The sequence below is a fragment of the Zophobas morio genome, unplaced genomic scaffold (assembly GCF_036711695.1).
Source record: "Zophobas morio isolate AGI-343-1 ecotype UQ-CSIRO unplaced genomic scaffold, CSIRO_AGI_Zmor_V1 ptg000012l, whole genome shotgun sequence".
In the NCBI taxonomy this organism is placed as follows: domain Eukaryota; kingdom Metazoa; phylum Arthropoda; class Insecta; order Coleoptera; family Tenebrionidae; genus Zophobas; species Zophobas morio.
Window position 1 is genome coordinate 21,142,269 of NW_026972117.1, and position 23,223 is coordinate 21,165,491.

At 34.9% G+C, this 23,223-nt stretch overlaps 2 protein-coding genes across 4 annotated transcripts in view; one reads left to right on the top strand and one right to left on the bottom strand.

Annotated features, from left to right (window-relative positions):
• Positions 1–520: 520 nt before the first annotated feature.
• LOC135128013 (valine--tRNA ligase) lies at positions 521–21,838 on the top strand. The gene is made up of 9 exons (XM_064054795.1): positions 521–863; positions 928–1,101; positions 1,221–1,348; positions 7,633–7,797; positions 7,856–8,471; positions 8,530–8,889; positions 14,355–15,191; positions 15,246–15,573; positions 21,121–21,838. The coding sequence occupies exons 1-9, from the start codon at positions 705–707 to the stop codon at positions 21,504–21,506; spliced, it is 3,153 nt and encodes a 1,050-aa protein (XP_063910865.1). The 5' UTR covers positions 521–704; the 3' UTR covers positions 21,507–21,838.
• LOC135128016 (DENN domain-containing protein 1A) overlaps positions 21,729–23,223 on the bottom strand; it is a 120,528-nt gene continuing 119,033 nt past the window's right edge. For all 3 annotated transcript variants that reach the window (XM_064054801.1, XM_064054799.1, XM_064054802.1), the window contains one exon: positions 21,729–22,550. In XM_064054801.1, coding sequence (XP_063910871.1) covers positions 22,230–22,550 — 321 coding nt within the window. In that variant the 3' untranslated portion in view covers positions 21,729–22,229. The remainder of the gene's footprint in view (positions 22,551–23,223) is intronic.

The window sequence follows — 23,223 nt, forward strand, 5'->3', positions numbered from 1 at the left end:
CAATATTAATAAATAAAATGGAGCATTCAAATCTAATGGTGTCGGTCTAAAATGTACGTTGTCTTGCATCTACAACTTTTTAAAAGTTTCCTAATTCTTAACATCAATCTATAATAGTAGAACGTTACATTTACTTCAAGTTTTATATCTTTGAACTAATAATTGGAGGTTTTAGATAACAAACATACATAAAAACATTAAATTTGCAGAAAAGTTTTCTAAAGTTATGCTTCTTGTATTTTAAAATTAACCAGTAAATAGTAATCTATATTACTAATAATAACAAATGTTACGGGAGTTATTAGTAGCTTATCAATATCTTGATATAGTCATAATTTTTTTATGATTAAAAGGCCACCAACCATGCGAAAGCGAAATGTTGGTTGCATATTTACACTTGCTGCGCGGGATTTTTAAACGTAGTGAACTGGTGAATGCAGTGCCCCAGTTTTCAGTCCATTAGCGGTTCACTGAGTGGTATGATTGAACAAAAAGGTCGTGATCATTAACATTCACTTTACATTACTCACGAGTCTTTCACTTCAACTTAAACACCGACCAACAAAAAATTATCTTCAGATTTTTGGAGGTTATCAACGTTTCACGTTCCACCTGACATTACGTCAGCGACGTCATCTGCCATTTCCCTGCCCTGTCATTCCATTGTCAAAATTCTTCGGCAACGTGCTCAGTGGTGTTAAGTGATGGCTGATGAAACCGAAAAAGTGCTGCAAAACGGCACCGCAGAGCCTCCCAAAACAGCGAAACAACTGGAGAAGGAGGCCAAGAAGCAGGCCAAACTCGACAAACTTAAGCAAAAACTAGAAAAACAGCAGAGTGCTGCTCCCAAAAAAGAGAATGAGGTAAGCATGTGTTAATATTACAACATATGTGGTTCAGTATTTGAGGGAAACGGTTTTGTCATAGAAAAAAGAGAAGAAAAAGGAGGTGAAGGAAGCGGCTGTGTACAGTATTGCAACCCCTGAGGGTGAAAAGAAAGATATCGAGCATTCTTTGCCTGATGCCTACAGTCCGGGATTTGTGGAAGCCGCGTGGTACCCGTGGTGGGAGAAGCAGGGCTTCTTTAAACCGGAATATGGGGTGAGTGTTTGTTGACTCTGGAAAATAATTGGCTGACGTAATAATTTGCATAATTAGGTGGTTGGGGGTGATTTTCATTTAGCTGTTGTGCAATCTTATTTGCATTTTTTTCTGTTTAGAGAAAATCCGTTTCTGAGCCAAATCCAAAGGGGAAGTTTATTATTATTATTCCACCACCTAATGTCACAGGATCGTTGCATCTTGGTCATGCATTGACTAATGCAATTCAAGATTCCATTGTGAGATGGTGAGTATTTTTTGAAAGTAAACCCATTTAACAATTTCTATTGCTGATGCTTTCATACAAAATAATTGGCAGGAAATATTTTCCTTATACTACAATTGCAATAAAGTTGATTGTGTATCTTTGTAGTTGATCTTTTTATATCATTTTTATCAATAGAAGTAAAGTTGAATGGTCAACTATTTAGTTTAATAGTTCAAATAAATGATAAATAACGCAAAAGTAATCCATTTATGCTGTAATAATATTTTTCTTATCTAATTGGCCAGCTTTACAAATTTTATTTTACATTACTTGTTAATCGTGCTGAAATTTTGTGATAACCTTTTCATGATAATTAATAATAATTTAATGATCTAAATTTATTCGATAATCTAAATGTACTTACCTGCTATTTACTGACAACGGATACGATACTCTTTTTTGACATATATTATGTATATGTAAACGGCTCTAATGTTATAATTATTCAATTTTTTGTTATTTATAGATATTTTTTTGATCTCTAAACAGTTTTAAAATGACTGTCAATTGATTACGAGTGTTGATCATGCAACTAGTTATGCTAATGTGGGTTGGTATTATCCATTCACGATCTTTTCGAAATAGAGTTGGCCGTGAAATATAGTAAGTTTGTTGGTAGTCAGTACTGAATAATCAAAATTCCCTGAATTTTCTTGTTAGATGCTATGTTGTTTTAGTGTAAGCTTAGGTAAAATGGGTCAAGAACATAAACATTGTTGACAAAATTAAACTTGCTATTTATATATTGTGTGACAAAGTTTTGACATTGTTAAAAAACATTGTAATTTTTTGTTTCACGAATTAGTAATGTTGGTTGCATAATGATCGAATTTTAACAGTGTGTTCATTCTGTCGTTTTAAAATTGAACATAGGCCTTTGTTGAGAATTAAAAAAAACCTCGGTATATCTTTACATATTTAGTTTTTTTTTTTATGAAAATAGAAAATATGGGGTTGTAGACGAAAAGTGCAGGATTTATGTCGATTACTACAAAAATTTACCATTTTAACATGTTTTAATTTCCTTGTTAGCGAAATAAGTCTACATATATTAAGAAAAAAATCCCATCCGCCCTATCACAATTGTGATGATTTCTTTTAATTCGTCATGAGCCACAGGGGCGGGGCTTAACTGCAAAATCCTTATTTCTCTACGAGAAATTAAAAATATGTTTTTGAGTGTTTTCAAAGAATACTATATATATTAAGAAAAATAATGTCAAAGATTAGGCCCCACCCATACCCGCCACGATCTCAGTTCTCAATTGTGATGAATTTTTGATTCGTTGTCAGATCGAGGGGCGGGGCTTAATTGCAAGATCCATATTTGTCTACAAGAATTTACCATTTTAAACATGTTTTAAGTTTCTTGCTCTGAAAAGACGACTACGTATATTAAGAAAAAAAGCAAAATATAAGCCCCGCCCACCCGCCCTATCTCAATTGTGATGTTTTTTTTTTATTCGCCGTGAACCAAGAGGGCAGAGGTTAACTGCAAAATATTTAATTTCTTTACAAGAAATTAAAAACATGTTCTTGAGTATCGTGTTATTTAAAGAATACTATGTGTATTAAGGATAAAGTAAAGCCAAGGATTAAGCCCCACCGATACCTGCTCTGATCTAAATAGTAATGAAGTTTTCATTAACTACCATTTTAATAGTATATTAAAGAACGAGTTTCATAAGGCAAATATTGAGGCACGAATCCAAGTTTATAGAACGAGCGGCGAAGCCGCGAGTTATATAAAGGATGAGTGCCTCAATGGCCTTATGAACGAGTTATTTATACTATTTTTTCTACCGCACACGTTTTTTCCCAAAATTTAATTGAAATTTGCATTTTTTTTAATCTGGGGACTTTTGTCGTGGTTGGTGATGGGTCGGTCAGACACTAACCACGAAATATTTGAGGTTCGAATTTTCACAACAACAATTGTAATTCGAACCAATTCGAGTTTTTGTAATTTAAAATTGGTTAAAATGTCTTGCGAAGAAGTTACGTGTCCGGAAACATGGAAAATTTTAAGTTTAGATTTGCCACTGACATTCACCTGACATTTCTCGTCATTGCTACCAATCTTACCGATCTAAATTACACCAGATCTATTAAAGAACGCCTTTCCTCTATTAACGAACTGCTGTGACGTCATTTGCGTGCGTTAATAGTTCTATTAGAAAACCAAAAAACGTGGGCGGTAGAAAAACGTGTTTTAAATTTCTAAGCATTAAAAAAATCATCACAATGGAGATATATATTTTGCCTTTTTCTCTTAATATATATATTGAACAACACGATACGCAAGAACATGTTTTTAATTTCTTGTAAAGAAATAAATATTTTGCAGTTAACCTATGCCCTCCTGGTTCACGGCGAATAAAAAAAAATCATCACAATTGAGATAGGGCGGGTGGGCGGGTTTACATTTTGCATTTTTGTTTTAATATATGTAGACTTCTTTTCACAACATGAAACTTGAAACATGTTTAAAATGGAAAATTTGTATAAGAAAATATCGATTTTACAATTAGGCTCCGCCCCATAATTGCAAAATCTATATTTCCTTGCAAAAACCATTTTAACTATGATTTAAGTTTCTTATTATGAAAAGATGGCTATATACATATATTAAGAAAAAGAAGGCAAAATATAAGGTTTTTTTTCGACTATTTATGCAGTGTGATTATTATGACAAACTTCAACGAATTTTGTATCAAAAGAAAGCTTACGTGAGGACAAACTCGAAAACATTATAAAATACCAAAGTGTTCCATTTGAACTGTATCAGGAGAAAATCGACGCATTGCAAGTTTAATCACCCTGTATAAATAAGTCAAAACACTCCTAAAGTTTTTATACAATTTGCCAAGGCCAGTTAATTAAAAAGTTTTAGGCAAAGTTTCGGACCTTCACCTTTAAATATGGGGGAGTTGAGAATTTTTAAATATGACCACTTTTTTATACGAGAATGTATTTACCTTGAAAACTGATAATCAAAAAACCTTCGTATCACATTTCGTCTTTTCTAATAAAAAATTTTAACCTGTAAAAATTTAGAGTTAGAGTTTTTACTTTAAAAAAATTGATCGAAGGTTATTTCCACGGACTTCCCTCTATGCATCTCACAAGTAGAGATTCATCATATTTTGTACATTTTAAAAATGATTTATTCGCAAACTTTTGAGATGACGTCATCTATTTTTTGAGGGGATAAACAGATATGTTTTGGTTAAAAATTTACCATGCTTAGGATAACTTCAAAACGTATGCAAGATTTTAAAGCATTCAGTTTTGCGGTTCCTGATTTAATCAATAAAATGTACTGACTCATTCATTACTTTTTTTGAGTCTGCCTGTATAAGCAGTTCTAAAAAAATTAATCACAAAATTTGGACGTTTTAAATAGGATTTATTCGGCGAAATTTTGAGGTGACGTCATCAAGAGGGGGAGGGGGGAGGTTAAACAAATATATTTTGATTAAAATTTACCATGATTACGATAACTTTAAAACATCTAGAAGATGTTCCCATGAATCTGGATGCGTTGGGTACAAAACTCAACACGGATTCATAAACTACACGAGTAGGACTCTTATTTTATACAATTTCAACACTCATTTATTATGTACTATTTTGAGGAGACGTCATCACATTGTTGCTGATTAGACAAAATTTGGTTAACGTCTTACTATCTACAAAATTAACAATTTTGTTTACCACAAACAATGTGATTGTAAAAATCCATTCGCACTACTAAAACAGCTATAGGTACATATATTTTGAACATATGTTGGCGTTAGTTTTTTAGATATACCGAGTGTCCCAGTTAAAATTCCACAGCCGTATATCTTCAGGACGGAGAGAGATATTAAAATTCCGTAAACACCATTGGTTTTAGTTTAAAGGGGAAAGCTTAATTTAGTACAGTGCAAATATGACCTACCTATATAAAATATACTCATATTTTTTCAAATTGCAACGTAACTTTTTTTAACGGATTTATGAAAGTTACTTTACAATAAATACAGAAAATGAAGCTTAAACGAAAATTTTTCTTAAAAAAATCGAAAACTTTAAGAAAAGCTTTTACCAAATTTAATAGTAGCATAAAACAAATAAATTTTTACAATTAGTATCCTTGTGGCAAATTTCTTGTTGCTCAGGGTATTCATAATACGCAATACATATAAAATTTGACAACAATCGGTCCAATAGTTTCGGAGATTAATTGTTTAACAAAAATTGACACAGATGGCGACAGATCGACAGACAGAAACAGGAAACTTTTGTACTCATTGAGTAATGACACATCGAGAAAGTGTGAAAGTAATTGCCTGATGGACCCGAAAAATGCAAGTTTAATGCATAACTTTCGGAGCATACATTTTTTTATTATTTGAACATAATTTTAAATTGTAACCCTGAATTATTCGTTTCCGGCTACTTCAAATATTTGTTTCAATATTTTGGGACATTTGTATATTGTTATACAGATTTTAACAAATGACCTACTCTCTAAGAAAATAAAGGGCGGGTAGGCGGGGCTAGTACTTGCCAGCATTAGACTGATATTGCTAAATAAAATACCCTTTCAGAAAATAAAGGGCGGGTGGGCGGGGCTAGTAATTGCTAAGATAAGACTGATTTTGCCAAATGACATACTTTCTAAAAAAAATAAAGGGTGGGTGGGCGGGGCTAGTACTTGTTAAGATAAGACTGATTTTGCCAAATGACATACTCTAAAAAAAAAAATAAAGGGCGGGTGGGCGGGGCCAGTTCTTGCTAAGATAAGACTGATTCTGCTAATTGTTTTTTTTTTTTTGCTAAAGGTTTGTCATTGTTGATCTACAATTTAAAAATCATGCTGATGCTCTGGTATATAACCTTTCACTATAGGATAGATAAAGAATGTAGAATTAATTTGAAAATTTTAGGAATATTGGAAAGGAGGGAAATCCGTCTTGGAATCCTTCCACTTTGTAGGGAAAACCCCTGTTTCAAAAAATGTATTAAATATTAATAGGAGTAGCTGATAATAACAAATCCAAAAACGGATAATCCTTATCACGTCAGGTTTTTTCATAAATCCAAATTAATGAACTTTGCTTTACCTTCACGTTTGTGTTAAACTGATTCATGTTAATGCACAATTGTCGCATAAAAAATGTCTTCGAGATCATGGAAAGTAAGTGCAAATCAGTTTTGTTACATTTGTGGTAAAATTATAGTACCTGAAGCGGGAAGACCTGTTCAAATTTGCTTAAAATGAAGGTATAAAGGTTTTTGGGATGAAAATGTGTTACTGTTGGTCTATTATAAGGGAAACTGACAGTACTGCCAATAAAAGAACGTTAGTGTTAACCATTTTTAATTTTCAGTCATAATGTTTATAATATATACTGGGTGTTGCTTTTATTTGATACAACCCCTGTAACTTCTTTATTCTTATAGATAAACCTGTATTTCTTTGAGCTAATTTGTATCATTTTAAAAGATCTTTGTGAGGTCAACCTCACATTTTTATTATCACTTCCCGTAGATAAGTCAAAAGCAACCAATTATTCTAAAATCAATACTTGAAAAATTTTAAATAACACATTGATGACAATCTAGTAGCTTGAAAAATTGACACTCATGTTATTTATTTACCTAAATGGTCTTTTAAAAATTTGCTTAAAGAACTATATGTTCATGTATATTTAAAAATAAAAAAGTTATAAGAGTTGTATAAAAAAAAAAAATCCGGGGTATATTTATATAAATATCTCAAAAACCTGACGTGATGGATTTTTTCTGCTTTCAGATTTGAATTTCCCGAACCAAAATCCTTCAGATTCAACTATTTTTGTCTTTGGATATAAAACCTTGTAAACTAGTGTAATTTGGAACTTACAATCCTTAATTATGAACCTTGGGATCTGATCAGATGGCTTTTATTATGTCATCTTCTGTGATCTTAATTATATTTACATATTTTGAACATGTGCGTAATTTACTATAAAAATGTAGAATATATTTTTTGCAAAATTTGCAATATTAATTTTGGGAGTGATTCTGTGACGTGTAGAACGGCTCCAATACATTAAATAGGTATTAAAAAAATATATAATAAACAGATAGTGGAAAACAAAAAAAACTGCCAAAACGGGTATTATTTAATCAGTTTCGTCAAATATTATTCATTCAGTGTTGGTGTTTTTCTGAAAAAAAAAAAAACATGAATATTAAAATTGTGTTTCTTACACTTGCTTTAAATATTCTAGGCACAGAATGCGAGGTGAAACAAGTTTATGGAATCCAGGATGTGACCACGCCGGCATAGCCACTCAAGTAGTGGTGGAAAAAAAATTATGGAGAGAAGAACAGAAAACACGCCACGATATCGGGCGTGAAGGCTTCGTTAACAAAGTGTGGGAATGGAAGAACGAGTAAATTATTTAAAAATTGAAATATTCATCACACATTAACACAATTCCGATTTTATAGAAAAGGCGACAGAATATACCACCAACTGAAAAAATTAGGTTCATCCTTCGACTGGGACAGGGCTCAATTCACCATGAACCCTAGATTGTCGCGCGCCGTAACCGAGGCCTTCGTACGTTTACACGACGAAGGCTACATTTACCGAGCGAACCGACTGGTCAACTGGTCGTGTACTCTCAAATCTGCTATTTCTGACATCGAAGTGGACAAAATCGAGATTCCAGGACGTACATTTTTGTCGGTGCCTGGCTACACTGAGAAAGTAGAGTTTGGCGTATTGGTGTCGTTCGCCTACAAGGTGGAAGATTCCGATGAGAAGATCGTGGTAGCGACCACTCGTGTTGAAACAATGCTTGGTGACACCGCTGTCGCTGTACATCCAGAAGATCCTCGGTACAAACACCTCCACGGCAAATTCGTGGTTCATCCGTTTTGTGATCGACGATTGCCGATTGTAACCGATGAGTTTGTAGAGAGGGATTTCGGCACCGGAGCTGTGAAAATCACTCCTGCGCATGATCCTAACGATTACGAAGTCGGAAAACGGAAAAACTTGCATTTTATTACTATATTTGACGATAAGGGGTACATTTACGGGGACTATGGCATTTTTACGGTAGGTTTGTCTGTGTAGTTTTAATCTTGTTTTATTTTTTGTTTGTTATTATTATTAGGGAATGAAGCGCTTTGAAGCTAGAAAAGCTATCACTGAGGAGCTGAAGAAGTTGGATTTGTATGTTGAAACTAAGAACAATCCTATGGTGGTGCCAGTGTGCAGTCGCAGCAAGGATATCATCGAGCCGATGTTGAAGCCTCAGTGGTACGTCAAGTGTGACGAAATGGCCGCTAAAGCTGTGGAAGCTGTTGATTCTGGAGAATTGAAGATCATACCTGAGATGCACATTAAGACGTGGCATTATTGGATGAATGGGATCAGGGATTGGTGCATTTCAAGACAGTTGTGGTGGGGGCATAGGATTCCGGCGTACTTTGTGAGGTTGAAGAGTAGATGCACAGGAAAGTCAGCCCCAGGTGTAAGTAAACTTTTGATTAATTGTTATAAAATAGTTGGAAAGTGGTGAGCCCAAGGGTGGAAAAATAACCTTCAATCAAAATGCAAAGTATATAGGGCACACTATCGACTCCTATTTTCTAGGGAGAGAAAATGTATGAAATAAGTTTGAAAGGAATTATTTTCTTAGCTGCAAAAGCCTCCCTAGCTCTAAAAAAAAATCAACAGTGAAGGTCTTTTTGTAAGTGGCAGGATTCACGGCGGCGGAATACGGTTTTGCAGATAAACATTCACATGAACAATGACAATTAGAGAAAAACCATCAATTGGGACTCGGACCCGTCACTTCGCCTCCACCACGCGAACGTGTACGTTTATCTCGATTAAAGTACTAGAATTACAAGGAACAAAATAACCAAATTTTCTATGCCATACTCTGTCAAATGAATTTCGTCAATTTTACATCGTTACCAAATCCCATTAAAATCAAGCACATGTGAAACACAGAAATAAAATAAATAAACATAAAATATTAATTTAACTAATAAAACTTACAAAATTCCTTATTCAAAATGCATCACTGTTTAAGAGTAGCTTAAATGCTACTAATTAACTACTTAAAATTGGGAGCGAAAAATTATGAAGTGTGTATAATAACTTAGGGAAAATTATCTAAAACTTTTAGGGAAAATCGTTACTAAAATAAGTTAAATCTGAACAGTGAATTTCCGCCCCGTATTATACGTTCACTTTTTTAGTATTGCCACAAAATTGCCTTCGATAAAATGACAACAAAATTGACGGAACCTTTTTAAAACGTGTTTTCATTGGTACCACAAAATGAGAAGCGAGTCAGGTGACTTTCAAAAACTGTTTTATCACCGCTTCCAAATTTATTCTTTATTCTTGAGATTAGATTCTCGAGATCGGTTGACAATTTCGGGTTGTGTCAATCTAGATGAAACAGTTTTAAATTAAAGATCTCGGGCGCCATTTTTTTATGCCAAAAAATAAAAGTTAGCTCTTCGACGGATTTCTCGTCTTAATTTTTACGAGTTGTCATTACTTGGTGGTGGATGTAACAGTTACGGTGGGAATATATTTAAGTTGGCTGGGAGTGGAGGGTTTTACCGTGACATCTAGTCGTACTATGAAGCCGTAATTGAGGTATGAGGCTAACTTGTAATTTTACCGCCTAATAGATGAGGTGATCAAGTGAAAGGCGCAAGAGCAGCCGGTGCTAAAGCCCAGTTGAATCTATTGTGACGTTCCTTGTTATCTGACCAATGGGAACGCCAGGTTCGTTGTTTACGCGTCGGTCATGAGCTTTATTGCTGCATTTGTCCGGCGAATTTAGTTTAGTCGAGTTGTCTCATTTCAGGTTTTCTTAACATTTCACACCTTAGAATATGCGAATATTTCGTTTCCCTATGACTGTCTGTTAGAGATCTGGTTAAAGCGATAATTTTCGAAAGTTCTGCTCCGAAATTTTAGCTGCATTTTAAGAATATTGTGGAGATGGTAAACCGTTCATTTTCTTTGGGGGGATATTCTCCGAAACTACTGGACCGATTGTTGTAAAAGTTTATACGGATGTTAGGAATATCGTGTAAGTGGTAAAACGTTAACCAATAATTTACTTATAAATAATAGGATGACATCATCTCCAAAATTGATAAAAGTAAATGTTTTTTTTTATTTTGTAGAATAAGATATTCCTGCACTTGTGCTTTATGAATCCGTTTTGAGTAAACATCCAGATTTTTGAAAAAACGAAAATTATATAACAACAATTTAATTTTGAAATTGGTAACATTCACTTGTGAAATTTTGCAAGCTTTGTAAGGTCATAAGTAAGCATTGTAAATCCTTAATCAAAATTTATTCGTTTATCATTAATATAATCAATAAGTGGTACACAGTACTGATATTTTTAGTATTACATTGCACCTATTCAAATTGATATATGTGTCCTTGATAGAATGTTGATGACGTCATCACAAAATTTTCTTATGGAAAAACTCACTGGAAACATACACATAACAGGGTCCTTTACCCATACTTTCACAATTCTTTCTTTTAATTTATAGAAGTTATTACATTATAAAAAAAATAAATTCGAAAAATTAAATTTTATAATTTTTCGAAGAATCTGTTTTTGTTCGTTTATACTTCAATGGCGAGGGAAGTGTCCTAATAATATTAAACCAGTTTTTTGTTCGGAACTATGCTAATTCATTGATAACGCATAAACTACAATGAATTGGTTCCATGAGAGTGCTACAGAATATCGACTTGAATTAATCAATTCATCCCTTCTAGAAAGTTGATGACGTCATCTCAAAAAATTATTAAATGAATGTTCATATAAAAATATACTCTGAGATCGATCGTTGTTGGTGTTTTGGCGCTATATTTTTATTTTTACTTCCTGAGCGTAAGCTAAGTAATCGAGCTCATTGGACGACTGATCACTTTCATGTTTTCTTGACGTTTGATGACCCCTTGAGTACGAAAAATGTAGTCTCCTGTTTCCATCTGTCTGTTTGTCAGAGGTCTATGTTGATTTTTATTAGACAGGTAATCTCCGAAACTACTGGACCGAATGTAGTCAAATTTTATATGTGTACTAAGAATATCATGTAGATGCTAAAATGCTAACCAAAATTTGTTAAATCATCCCTACCAACAATTTGATGACTTCATTTCAAAGAACTCTATTTTAAACTCATTGAAATGTTATACAATAATATATAGAGTTTCTTTTATTTGATACAACCCCTGTAACTTTTTTATTCTTAAAGATAATCCTTTAGTTCTTTGAGCAAAGTTGTATCATTTTAAAAGATCTATGTGATGGCAACCTCGCATACTTATTATCACTTCCGGTAGAACTGGAAATGACGTCAACTTTATTTTTTTTTATGGAATACTAGGTATATTTTTTCATAATTGGAAACATTGGTTTTTCTAAAAATAAAAAGCAACCAATATTCTAAAATCAATACTTGAAAAGTTATTCAACAATTGAAAAAAAAAAATCACAAGAGTGATCTTTTAAAATGATACAAATTTGGTCAAAGAACTATATATTTACCTTAAAAATAGAAAAATTACAGGGGTTGTATCAAATAAAAGAAACACGTGGTACTCCCATACTTGTGGTGTATGAATCCGCTTTGAATTTTTCCCTGAACGGCCAAATGTTCACAAAGAAATTAACAGAGTATAAGATTTATTATTTTATGCCCAATTTGGCCGTTTTTTTTTTTCTCTTTCTCCCACGCTGTGTATTATCTATGTTCATGACGTCACAACAAATTTTTTATTGATCAATTCGCTCTTAAGTGAACCACCTCATTTTCTCGTAAAAGAAGAATACACGTCTTTATTTAATAAGAATTATAATAACATTCAGAACATTCCGTTCGACTCTAGCTTAATTAATATTTTTGTCCTCCGTTTTGAGGTAACAAACTCATTTAAATCAAACAAATTTCTACGTGACAATCTTCCGATGTATAAACAAACACTTGAAGTTAAATTTAGAGGCAATTTTTTCCCGTTGGTTATTTATCTGCGGTAAATATATTTTACATTGTTCGTACTTGTCCAAATTGTACAATCCCTTGCAATTTGCGCCCCCACGGTGGTGTTCTTTATGCCGCTGATTTTTACATGATAGAGGTTATCAGAAAACGAACCTCCCAAAATCTGGTTTTTTAATTTTCAGGAGCGAGTGAAGTTTTGCCGAAATAAACTTCGACCTATTTTTATTTCCTGTACTCGTGGTTTATGAATCCGCCTTGAGGTTTTCCTCGCAAAAAAATTAAGAACGATACGCCCCATCGTTTTATTATTAGTACTCGGTCGGATAAGCCTCGGCGACTGTCGGCTAAACAGCCGATCGGTCGGCTTTTTTTATTAAAATTAAAATAGTATATAAAACAATTAAACCCGGTTTATAGAACCTCAATTAAATGTTGACTTGCGATTTAATTTTTAACCCCGCTTTAAAGTATTGAAGGTAAGCAGAGAAAAATGTTGTGCCTCGGTGGGATTCGAACTCCACGCCTCTCGCTCTCCTGGGAAGTATCCTAACCACTGAACCACGAGGCCACTTATCTTTCTCTGCTTACCGACGTGTTATTGTGCCGACACACTACCATGTGACCGACTCTACGCCAATCAGACGGCGCTAATGGCCTTGTTAAATGCGTGATCAACTTACTCTCAGTTAAAATATTGTACTTATAAACTGGCCCTAAATTGTGTTATTCTTTATTTTTGTACTGAGTTACTAAAAAAATTAAATGTTAAAATTATCCAAACAAATTTAACACATTTTTTGGAAAAGAAAGGAACTTTTACTTTAGTTATTCCTTTTATGAAAATAAAACAAATTTTTAAGGTAGTCAGAGAAATAGAAAAAAAAAACACACTGTCTGTCGCATTTATAAACCGGTTTTAGCAAAGCCGAACAGTCGGTTTGTACTGGCCGAACAATCGGCTAGTCGGTTAGTCGGCCAGACCTACAGTCGGTACATCTCTAGTGATTATAGTATGATGTATTAAAGAATTCAGAAAAACTGCGAAAATTAAAAAAAAATTTTTGTAAGGTGTCAAAAAATATATAGGGTGTCAGTTGGTGTCTTACACTCTCACTGGTATTGTCATTTTTTTTTGAGTTATTTAACACAGAGTGGCAAGACATTTAGAGAGGAGAGTAAAAAGGATATTGTTGTTTGTTACATCGTATTTATCAAAAATTTGTTTGTCTTATGAAAAAAGGCTGAGTTTTTAACAAAATAACAAAAGTCGTACATATCTAGCATAACATGCTGCTCTGCTTGTACCAGTACAATTTTAAATAACTCCAGAGTTATTTAAAATTGATCTCTTGTTATTTCGCAGAATTTCCCTCGTTTCTGAAGTACAATCAAACAAATCGAATTTTTTAGAAAAAAAAAAGACCAGACAGGGCAAGAAATAAAGGCCCATGAGGGGATCGAACCTGCGATCTTGGTTAACTCAGTGAGTTATGTGAATAATATTAAGCGTCTTTTCATTAGTTAGAAAAACAGAAACATGCAGAATAGGGCAATAATACAGAACCAGACAAATATTTCAATAACAATGTGAAATGATCCAACACAGAGAGAAAAATATGTTATTTTCTTTAATTTTGATTAAATAAAATATTTTACCCTACTTAAGTCAACTTTGCGACTTATTCCTGGTTGTAAGCGACCTGATTGGTGTTGCTATGTGACAAATTCAATTTTTAGTAACGCAAAGCTGCTGAAAATTAAATCTTTCAGAGGCTATAAATGAAAAAATGACCAAAGTTTCATAGAGTAAATAAATTGCTTCAGGGAGCGAAGGAATTTTTTAGGCAAGTTTTAATTGTCTGCTAATGAAAATACATAAAAATAAATTTATTTTCTGTGACGAAAATATAAAAAATCAACTCAATTTAATTTTCAGACCGAAGCCAATGCCCACTGGGTTTCAGGTCGCACCGAACAAGAGGCTCGCGAAAAAGCGGCCAAACATTACAAAACCACCATCGACGACGTCATCCTCACTCAAGACGAAGACGTCCTCGACACCTGGTTCTCATCCGCCCTCTTCCCGTTCTCGATCTTCGGCTGGCCGGAAGAAACCGAAGATCTTCAAGTATTCTACCCGACTTCCCTTCTCGAAACCGGCCACGACATCCTCTTCTTCTGGGTGGCGCGGATGGTGTTCTTCGGCCAAAAACTCCTGGGCAAACTACCATTCAAAGAAGTCTACCTCCACCCGATAGTACGCGACGCCCACGGTCGCAAGATGAGCAAATCCTTGGGCAACGTGATCGATCCGATGGACGTGATCCACGGGATTGCCCTGGAGAATCTGCACGAACAGCTGCTTAATAGTAATTTGGAGCCGACGGAGATTGAGAAGGCGAAGGCCGGCCAGAAGCGGGATTATCCTGATGGAATTCCGGAATGCGGGACGGATGCTTTAAGGTTTGCGTTATGCACGATGTGCTCCGGACGTGACATCAACTTGGATATTCTGAGAGTGCAGGGGTACAGATTTTTCTGTAATAAGATATGGAATGCGACGCGGTTCGCTCTCAGCTATTTCAGCAGTGATTTTGTGGCTCCGGCAACTGGGGAGTTCGTAGGGAATGAGAAAGTGATGGATTTGTGGATGTTGAGCAGGTTGGCGTCTGCTGTGGCAGATGCTAATCAAGGGTTTATGACGTACGATTTTCCAACAGTGACCACTGCTATCTACAACGTGTGGTTGTATGAACTTTGCGATGTTTATTTGGTAAGTGGAAAAATTAAATTTTCGTGTGGTTGAAACACGGAGACAATTTTTTAGGAATACTTGAAACCAGTGTTTGCGAGTGGTGACGCAGCTACTAAAAAAACCGCACAAGTCACATTGTATAGAGCGTTAGAGGTGGGGTTGCGTCTTCTTTCGCCGTTCATGCCGTTCATTACTGAGGAGCTTTACCAACGACTACCCAGACCCCAATCAGTGAAAGATAACATTCCCAGTATATGTGTAGCCCCATACCCAGAGTCTAGCGAGTGTTCCTGGAGGAATGAGACCATTGAAAATGAGGTCGATTTTGTGCAGAAAATAGCCAAAGCGATTAGGTCTGCGCGGAGTGACTATAATCTACCCAATAAAACAAAAACTGAGGGTAAGTTGATTGTACTAGTCTGATACTTCTTGTTGATTTGTTTTTACTTCCAAGGAAGTACTATAATAGGGTCCATCCGGCGAACGGTTACTTTAATGTTTTCTCGGCGTTTTATGACCCTTAGAATATGAAAAAAATTGATCCGCTGTTTGCGTTTGTGTGTACTCTGTGTCGATTTTTATTTGAGAGGTAATCTCCGAAACTACCGGATGGATTGTACTCAAATTATACCGGGTGTCTGGAAAATGACGAATTAACTCTCCACTACGTTCTTAATGATCAACTGGTGAGTCTGGGAAAATAGTAAAAAAAAATTATTTCTCACATTTTGGTGGAGTTACAAAGATTTTAAAATTGGTTCCTTTGCTACGTTTAACAACTAAACAACATATTCATTATCACAATAATTAGTAAAAAAACTTTTAGTTAATATTTCTTTCGCCCATGACCATATAAAGCGAAGACACAAAAATTGCCAAAGTTTTCAAAACCCTACGTTTAAAATGTTCGCAGTTAATTTTAGATCCCCTGGTGTAGAGGGATAAATTTAAAGGAATCTGGTGTTTTGTTGCTGGATGAACTTGAAAAAATCTTTTGAGCTTTTAGTGTTTTACTTTTTATGAATTTGAAAAAGTCTTGAGTGCCGCAGTTTTTTTTTTTTTTTTAATTCGGGAGACTTGGGTACCCATGGTGTATTATTTTGGGAGCTAATGGAGATTTGTTTGTACATTATTTAAAAGAATTTTGGAGGACTTTGGTGTACTATTTTTGGAAAATTTTGACCTGACCTGTTTTTGGTCCAATTTAAAACAATCTTGAGCTTCTAATTATATTTCTTAGAGGATACGTCCTTTAAAATCTGTCTTATCTAAGCAGGTACTAATCCCACCCACCCACCTTCTCTTTTCTTAGAGGGTATGTCATTTGCCAAAATCAGTCTTATCTTAAAGAGTATCACTGCCAAAATCAGTCTTACTTTAGCAGGTACTAGCCCCGCCCACCCGCCCTCTCTTTCCTTAGAGAGTGTCATTTGCCAAAATCAGTTTTATTTTAGAGGGTATCTCATTTGCCAAAATCAGTCTTATCTTGGCAGCTACTAGCCCCGCCCACCCACCCTCTCTTTTCTTAGAGGGTATGTCATTTGCCAAAATGAGTTTTATCTAAGAGGGTATCCTCATTTTGCCAAAATTAGTCTTACCTTAGCTGGTATTAGCCCCGCCCACCCACCCTCTTTTTTCTTAGAGGGTATCTCATTTGCCAAAATCACTCTTATCTTAGAGAGTATCACTGCCAAAATCAGTCTTACTTTAGCAGGTACTAGCCCCGCCCACCCACCCTCTCTTTTCTTAGAGGATATGTCTTGCCAAAATGAGTCTTACCTTAGCAGGTATTAGCTCCGCCCACCCACCCTCTTTTTTCTTAGAGGGTATCTCATTTGCCAAAATTACTCTTATCTTAGAGAGTATCACTGCCAAAATCAGTCTTACTTTAGCAGGTACTAGCCCCGCCCACCCGCCCTCTCTTTCCTTAGGGGGTGTCATTTGCCAAAATCAGTTTTATCTTCGAGGATATCTCATTTGCTAAAATTAGTCTTACCTTACTAGCCCTACCCACCCACCCTCTTTTTTCTTAGAGGGTATCTCATTCGCTAAAACCACTCTTATCTTTGACGGTATCACTGCCAAAATCAAATTCCGTTACAAATTATAATGGTAGCTACTATCCTGCACTCACTTTCATGTATTCTATGTTTCTCTACTTTTTCTTTTCTTTTTTTTTTATTTTTTGTGTCCTTTTTCACATGTATGTCTTTCACTAAAGGGGCCCTAGCCTGTTGAAAGACTATTAATAATAATAATAATAATAAAAATCAGTCTTACTTTAGCAGGTACTAACTCCGCCCACCCGCCCTCTCTTGCCTTAGAGGGTGTCATTTGCCAAACTCAGTTTTATCTTAGAGGGTATCTCATTTGCTAAAATTAGTCTTACCTTACTAGCCCTACCCACCCACTCTCGTTTTTCTTAGACGGTATCTCATTTGCCAAAATCACTCTTATCTTAAAGGGTATCACTGCCAAAATCAGTCTTACTTTAGCAGGTACTAGCCCCGCCCACCCGCCCTCTCTTTCCTTAGAGGGTGTCATTTGCCAAAATCAGTTTTATCTTAGAGGGTATCACTGCCAAAATCAGTCTTACTTTAGCAGGTACTAGCCCCGCCCACCCGCCCTTTCTTTCTTTCTTTCTTTAGAGGGTGTCATTTGCCAAAATCAGTTTTATCTTCGAGGATATCTCATTTGCCAAAATCACTCTTATCTTAGAGGGTACCTCTGCCAAAATCAGTCTTATTTTAGCAGGTACTAGCCCCGCCCACCCACCCTGTCTTTCCTTAGAAGGTATGTCATTTGCCAAAGTCGGTCTTATTTTAGTAGGTACTAGCCCCGCCCATCCGCTCTCTATTTTCCTAGCGGGTATGCCATTTGCCAAAATCGATCTTATTTTTGCAGCTACTAGCCCCGCCCACCCACCCTCTCTTTTCTTAGAGGGTATGCCGTTTGCCAAAATCTGTTTGTTCTTAGCAAGTCCTGATGACTAATTTTTACAAAAAAATGATCGAAATTCGGAAACATTACGAACTTACTGATATGCACAATGCAGGAATTTTGAACATCTTCTATAGTATTTAGTTGACTATGCTTTAATGTATTTTTCTTTTTGTTGGTTTTGCTTTTGTTTATAATTTATAAATGTGTTATTAAATTTTTTTTTGTTTATTTATTAATGAAAAGTAAAAGCTTGTTTTATTAATAATAATGCAGAACAATTAACGACTACTGGTTGTTATGGTTATTGTCCTAAAAAAAATAAAGGTGGATTTCAGTCACCATCGTTGCTAAGAAATCAGAAAGTAAGTCGGAAGTATTGTACTCCCAGTTTCAAGTGGTTTTTATGACAAGATAATAAACATTATCACTTCATTATTACCCCACGACGGACAAAATGACTTGAATAACAAAGTACGGCCCTGCAAAGAACCGACCAGTTTCTTATTTATGGCTAGTTTACTCCATTGTCCCCATCATCAACTTCGACACAATGGACCTATCATAAAAACCACTTTAAACTGGGAAGACAATATTAACGCATTAGGTGTAGTGTTGCCTTTTTACTTTTATAAAATTACGTTTTTTACACTGTATTTTCTATTTTACAAAAAAATGACATAGGAATAACATTTTTTGCTTAATTCAAAACGAATAAATCTGCAATTAAAACTTCAAGATTCCTGGCCTGTACTCTTAACATTAATTTTTTCATATTTCTAAGTTTTCGTTACTTTTAGTTTTTTTCGATTTTAAGGACACAGCCTGATAATATTAAAAATTTACTTGCATATTTATTCGTTTTGAATTAAGCAAAAAATGTTATGCCTATGTCATTTTTTTGTGAAATAGAAAATACAGTTTTTTTTCCTCTTGTGCACTCAATCCGGGGACATACTGTATATGAATAATGTGTGTATGGTAAAACATCAACCATAATTTATGTAATCATCTCAAGAGTTTGATGATGTCACCTCAAAATTTGCCCGGCGCCTCCACCATATACGTATGTCACGTCCTGTGACCATTCGGGGTGTTATAATTAAAACATTTCTCTCCTACTCTACGATTTGTTACCTAAACTAACCACAAAATTGATTATATTGGCTTGGTACTTACGTAGTCATTATCTTCTCCTTCAGCAGTCTTGAAGGGACACTCACTATCACAGTCTTGACCTTTCGTCGAGCCAACTCCAACTTCAAGTCTCTAACTCTAATTGTTCTCGATTTTCCACTCTAAAAGTTCCTTCTGCTGGCCCAAGCATTTCGCAATTTCTTTGCGAAATACCTGGCATCAGCCAAACTCCGACTGTTTAAATTTATATTTCGAAAAAATTCGATTAGTACGTTCAAATTACGAGCATCAACGGTTAAAAAAACATGACATTTGACTGATTTTGTGTTCTCAATTCAGAGGACTGTTTACCTAACTACTCAATTTTTTTCCCAAAAACAGTCACAAATTTGAAGAACACTTATTCGGTAAAATTGTTGTTAACATTTCTCAGTATTCGGTTTCTGCAATTTCTGGATGCTAAGGGTAAAAGCTCAACACGGATTCATAAATCACACATGCAAAGCATCTTATTTTATAAAATTTAAAGAACATTTGAGGGTGACGTCATCATTTTTTGGGGACGTTATTAAAGAGTAATGTAAATTTTGGAGACGACGTCATCGTGTTGTTGCTGGAGATGATTATCCAAATTTTGGTTAGCCTTTTTCCATTTTCACGATACTCCTAAGATTATCTGTCCAATAAAAATCCGGATAGACGGCAGATAGACAGACGGACGGAAACGGGAGAGTATTTTTCGTACTTTAGGGGTTATGAAACGTCGAGAAAACATAAAATTAGCCAGTCGTCCAATAGACTTGGTTACAATACTTCCGTAGCTTACGCTCAGAAAATAAAAATGACATTCTGACTGAAAAATAATTATTGAAAAAAATATTTTTATTTACTTCCGGAACAAAGGCAATATTATAATCTGGCAATTTTTATGAAACTTCAATTCCACGTTTTGCTGACTTCGCAGTCTGTAGAATAGGAAGATGCAAATTTATTGTTTTCGGCTGTTGACGGCGGCGAGATCTAATTAAATTAAATTAAATTAATTTGAGCGGAGAACTTTGAATTCGTGCTTTTTATTGAAAAAAAATTAAAATAAAATAAAAAAAATACGTATCATTACGTGCAAGTTCTTCGACATTTAAAAAAAAATGACGTTTTAACCGTACTCAAGTCCGAAAAAATACCTTACGACCTAGGTTTTATTAAGATTTTAACTTATTTATTGCCTCCCTGCTAGGAAATTAATAACGCCATCTCAAATTAATGTTAAATAAATTTCATGTACCACAGTGTACCATATGATCAAGGAAAAAAAGTGGCCTAGCAACCACTGAAATTTAATGTTAAAAATGTTATGGTGGCAACACTAGCGGGTTCCTTGTTCGATTTGACAGTTACGGTAAAAAAAACTGTCAAATAGTTGCAGGCATTATTTAAAAAATTCATTTCATGTCCTACTAGACGACTTTTTCGATCATTCGGTAGCATATATTCTAGAAAAAACTCGTCTAGCAAACTTTGAAATTTAATGTTAAAAAAAATGTATGTTGACAACACCAACGGGTTTTTGTGCTCTACCGAACACCGAAAATGCTTAAAAAGCTAGGTTATGTCATCAACCGTAACAACCGCGGTGGTTATAAACAACATTCACAGTTTCAAAGCCACCTTGATGTAGGCCATTTTATAATTATCGTATACATTTCTTCATTGAAATAAGTCTATTTAGTAATTTGCTATTTTGGCCATGTCATAAAAGACGTCATTTGAACTCAAAAATCTTCGGTGTCGTAATCTTGATGTGGCACAAAATGGCGGTTGATTGTGTCCGTTTTAGACATAGTTTACTAGAATATCAATTTTGTTGCAGCTTATCTCCAATGTAGCGACTCCGCTACAGAGACAACAGTTACCAAGTACATAGAAGCTCTGCAGACTCTCTCCTACTGCTCCAAAATCGGGGTCAACGAAAAAGCTCCTCAAGGTTGCGCCATAATCACCGTTTCTGACAAGTGTCAAGTGAATTTGCTACTCAAAGGTTTGATAGAACCATCAAAAGAGATCGCTAAAATACAGAAGAAGCTGGAATTCTTGGAAAACACAAAGAATAAGCTGAATCAAGCGATGACTGCGGCCGATTATGCAACAAAAGTACCCCCAGAAGTACAACAAACGAACAGCGAGAAATGGTCGCAGACCACCATCGAGTTGGAAAGGTTACAATCTGCAATTCAAGCATTAAAATTAATGGAATAATAAAGGAGTAGTATAATTAATTTAAGCAATACGTTTCGTCATCATGTTTTCACAGGGTTGGATTATAATAAGTCATACCTACTTTGATATTTTCACCGTTGTGCTCATAGAAGAAATTCGCTGTAGCAAAAATTACCTATTATTTATTGACTTAGTAACTTATTGTGTCGTCCGCTTCATCTATTTATTGTTTTTAAATAAGGTGGTTGTAAATTTAATAAATTATGGAGGCATTTACATTTTTAATCAGGTGAATATACAGTTACAATCACAGTATTATAGCTTAGCCTATATTTAAGTTCCATATGACGTAATAAAATTTTCAATTGTTACTTTCGTGTTTCTATTGGTCGACGAGCCCTTCTTACGTGCCGATATTCACGATAAACCAAAATGATGCCTTTACTGTATTCATGTGCATACAACTAATAACAAAATAAATCGATTTAAAATGATCTCAACGTAAACAACTTGATGATTATCACAGCTAATTCTAGAATTTCCCTTTGTAACGGAGTAGTCTTCATCTTTAGGTATGCTCACGTTTCTTATTACCTAATTACAATATCATCAGGAAACGTACACGTTAAAAAAATTATAATTTAAATTACGTAACTTGCAATAACTTTCGCCAAAATTTACATACATGTATAAATAAAATTTGTAAATAAAAACATCTTGCACACTGATAAAAATTGTATAAAACTCTTTTAATATCACTTTTCAATCAAATCTAGTCCACTGACTTTGAGAATTGACTTTGTTACTTGTCGCACTAGTGCTAGCAAATGGATCGAATATTTGTTGATTTTGTACACTTGAAAAACTCTTAAAATCTAAGCCATACTCCTGGAGTAGATCTTGATCATTCCTGCTGGGCACCGAACCGTTCTGCTTGGTATTGTGATTCTCGTAGGTGTACAATGGATTCGATAAACTGAGCGGTGCAGGAGCACTAGAGCTGTAAGAATTCGATTTCAAAGGATCAAAGTCATCGATGTCCGATGCAGAATCCAAACGAATCAAGTCTTCCATGTCTTCAGGCTGAAAAAAGTACTTTAGTAAACTAGAGTCAAAGTGTGTAGGGAATACAACACAAACAGGACTGTCCGAAACTCTTACGTTGTTGCTTTTGTATCAGCGAAAAGCTTCTTAACTCTTGGGGTTAAGTAGTAGGGAGCAAAAAGCTAAGTAGTTTCCACACAATTTGATCCAGGCTTGAATATTTTATGTTATCAATCGATACTGCAATTTCAGGACTGAAACTATTTTGGTCGCATCGCTATAACTTAAAAGCCACACTTAAGTACAAAAGTACTTTAGTGTGGCTTCACAAAAGTTAGTTTGTCAGTTAAATAATTTTGAATAACGCTACTAATAAATAACATGGCTATCGGTACAGAGTTCCAAAATATTCACCGTTTGTGAAATAACGCCCCAAAGGATTTGACAAATTTTAATCTCCTTTTTGCAGCATTCTGGTATTGATTGACACTACAATCAAATTTACTATCAAGTAAATCCCATTCCAATTGAATGTGACAGCCAGTCAGATTTAAACAATGAATAAATGAAATGTGTCTCGTTTTATGCGATTTTTTACCTGTTTGTAGCGTTGATATAAATATACTCGTCTGCAAAATAACGAGCGAAAATTAAATTTCGTCTTCCAATTAAATAGACTGGGAATGAAATTAACTTAATCTGCTGTACGCTG

Coding starts and splice junctions, on each gene's coding strand:
- LOC135128013 (XM_064054795.1), top strand. CDS start 705: ATGGCTGATGAAACCGAAAAAGTGCTGCAAAACGGCACCGCAGAGCCT. Junction 864..927: donor CTCCCAAAAAAGAGAATGAG/GTAAGCATGTGT, acceptor GTTTTGTCATAG/AAAAAAGAGAAGAAAAAGGA. Junction 1,102..1,220: donor TCTTTAAACCGGAATATGGG/GTGAGTGTTTGT, acceptor TTTTCTGTTTAG/AGAAAATCCGTTTCTGAGCC.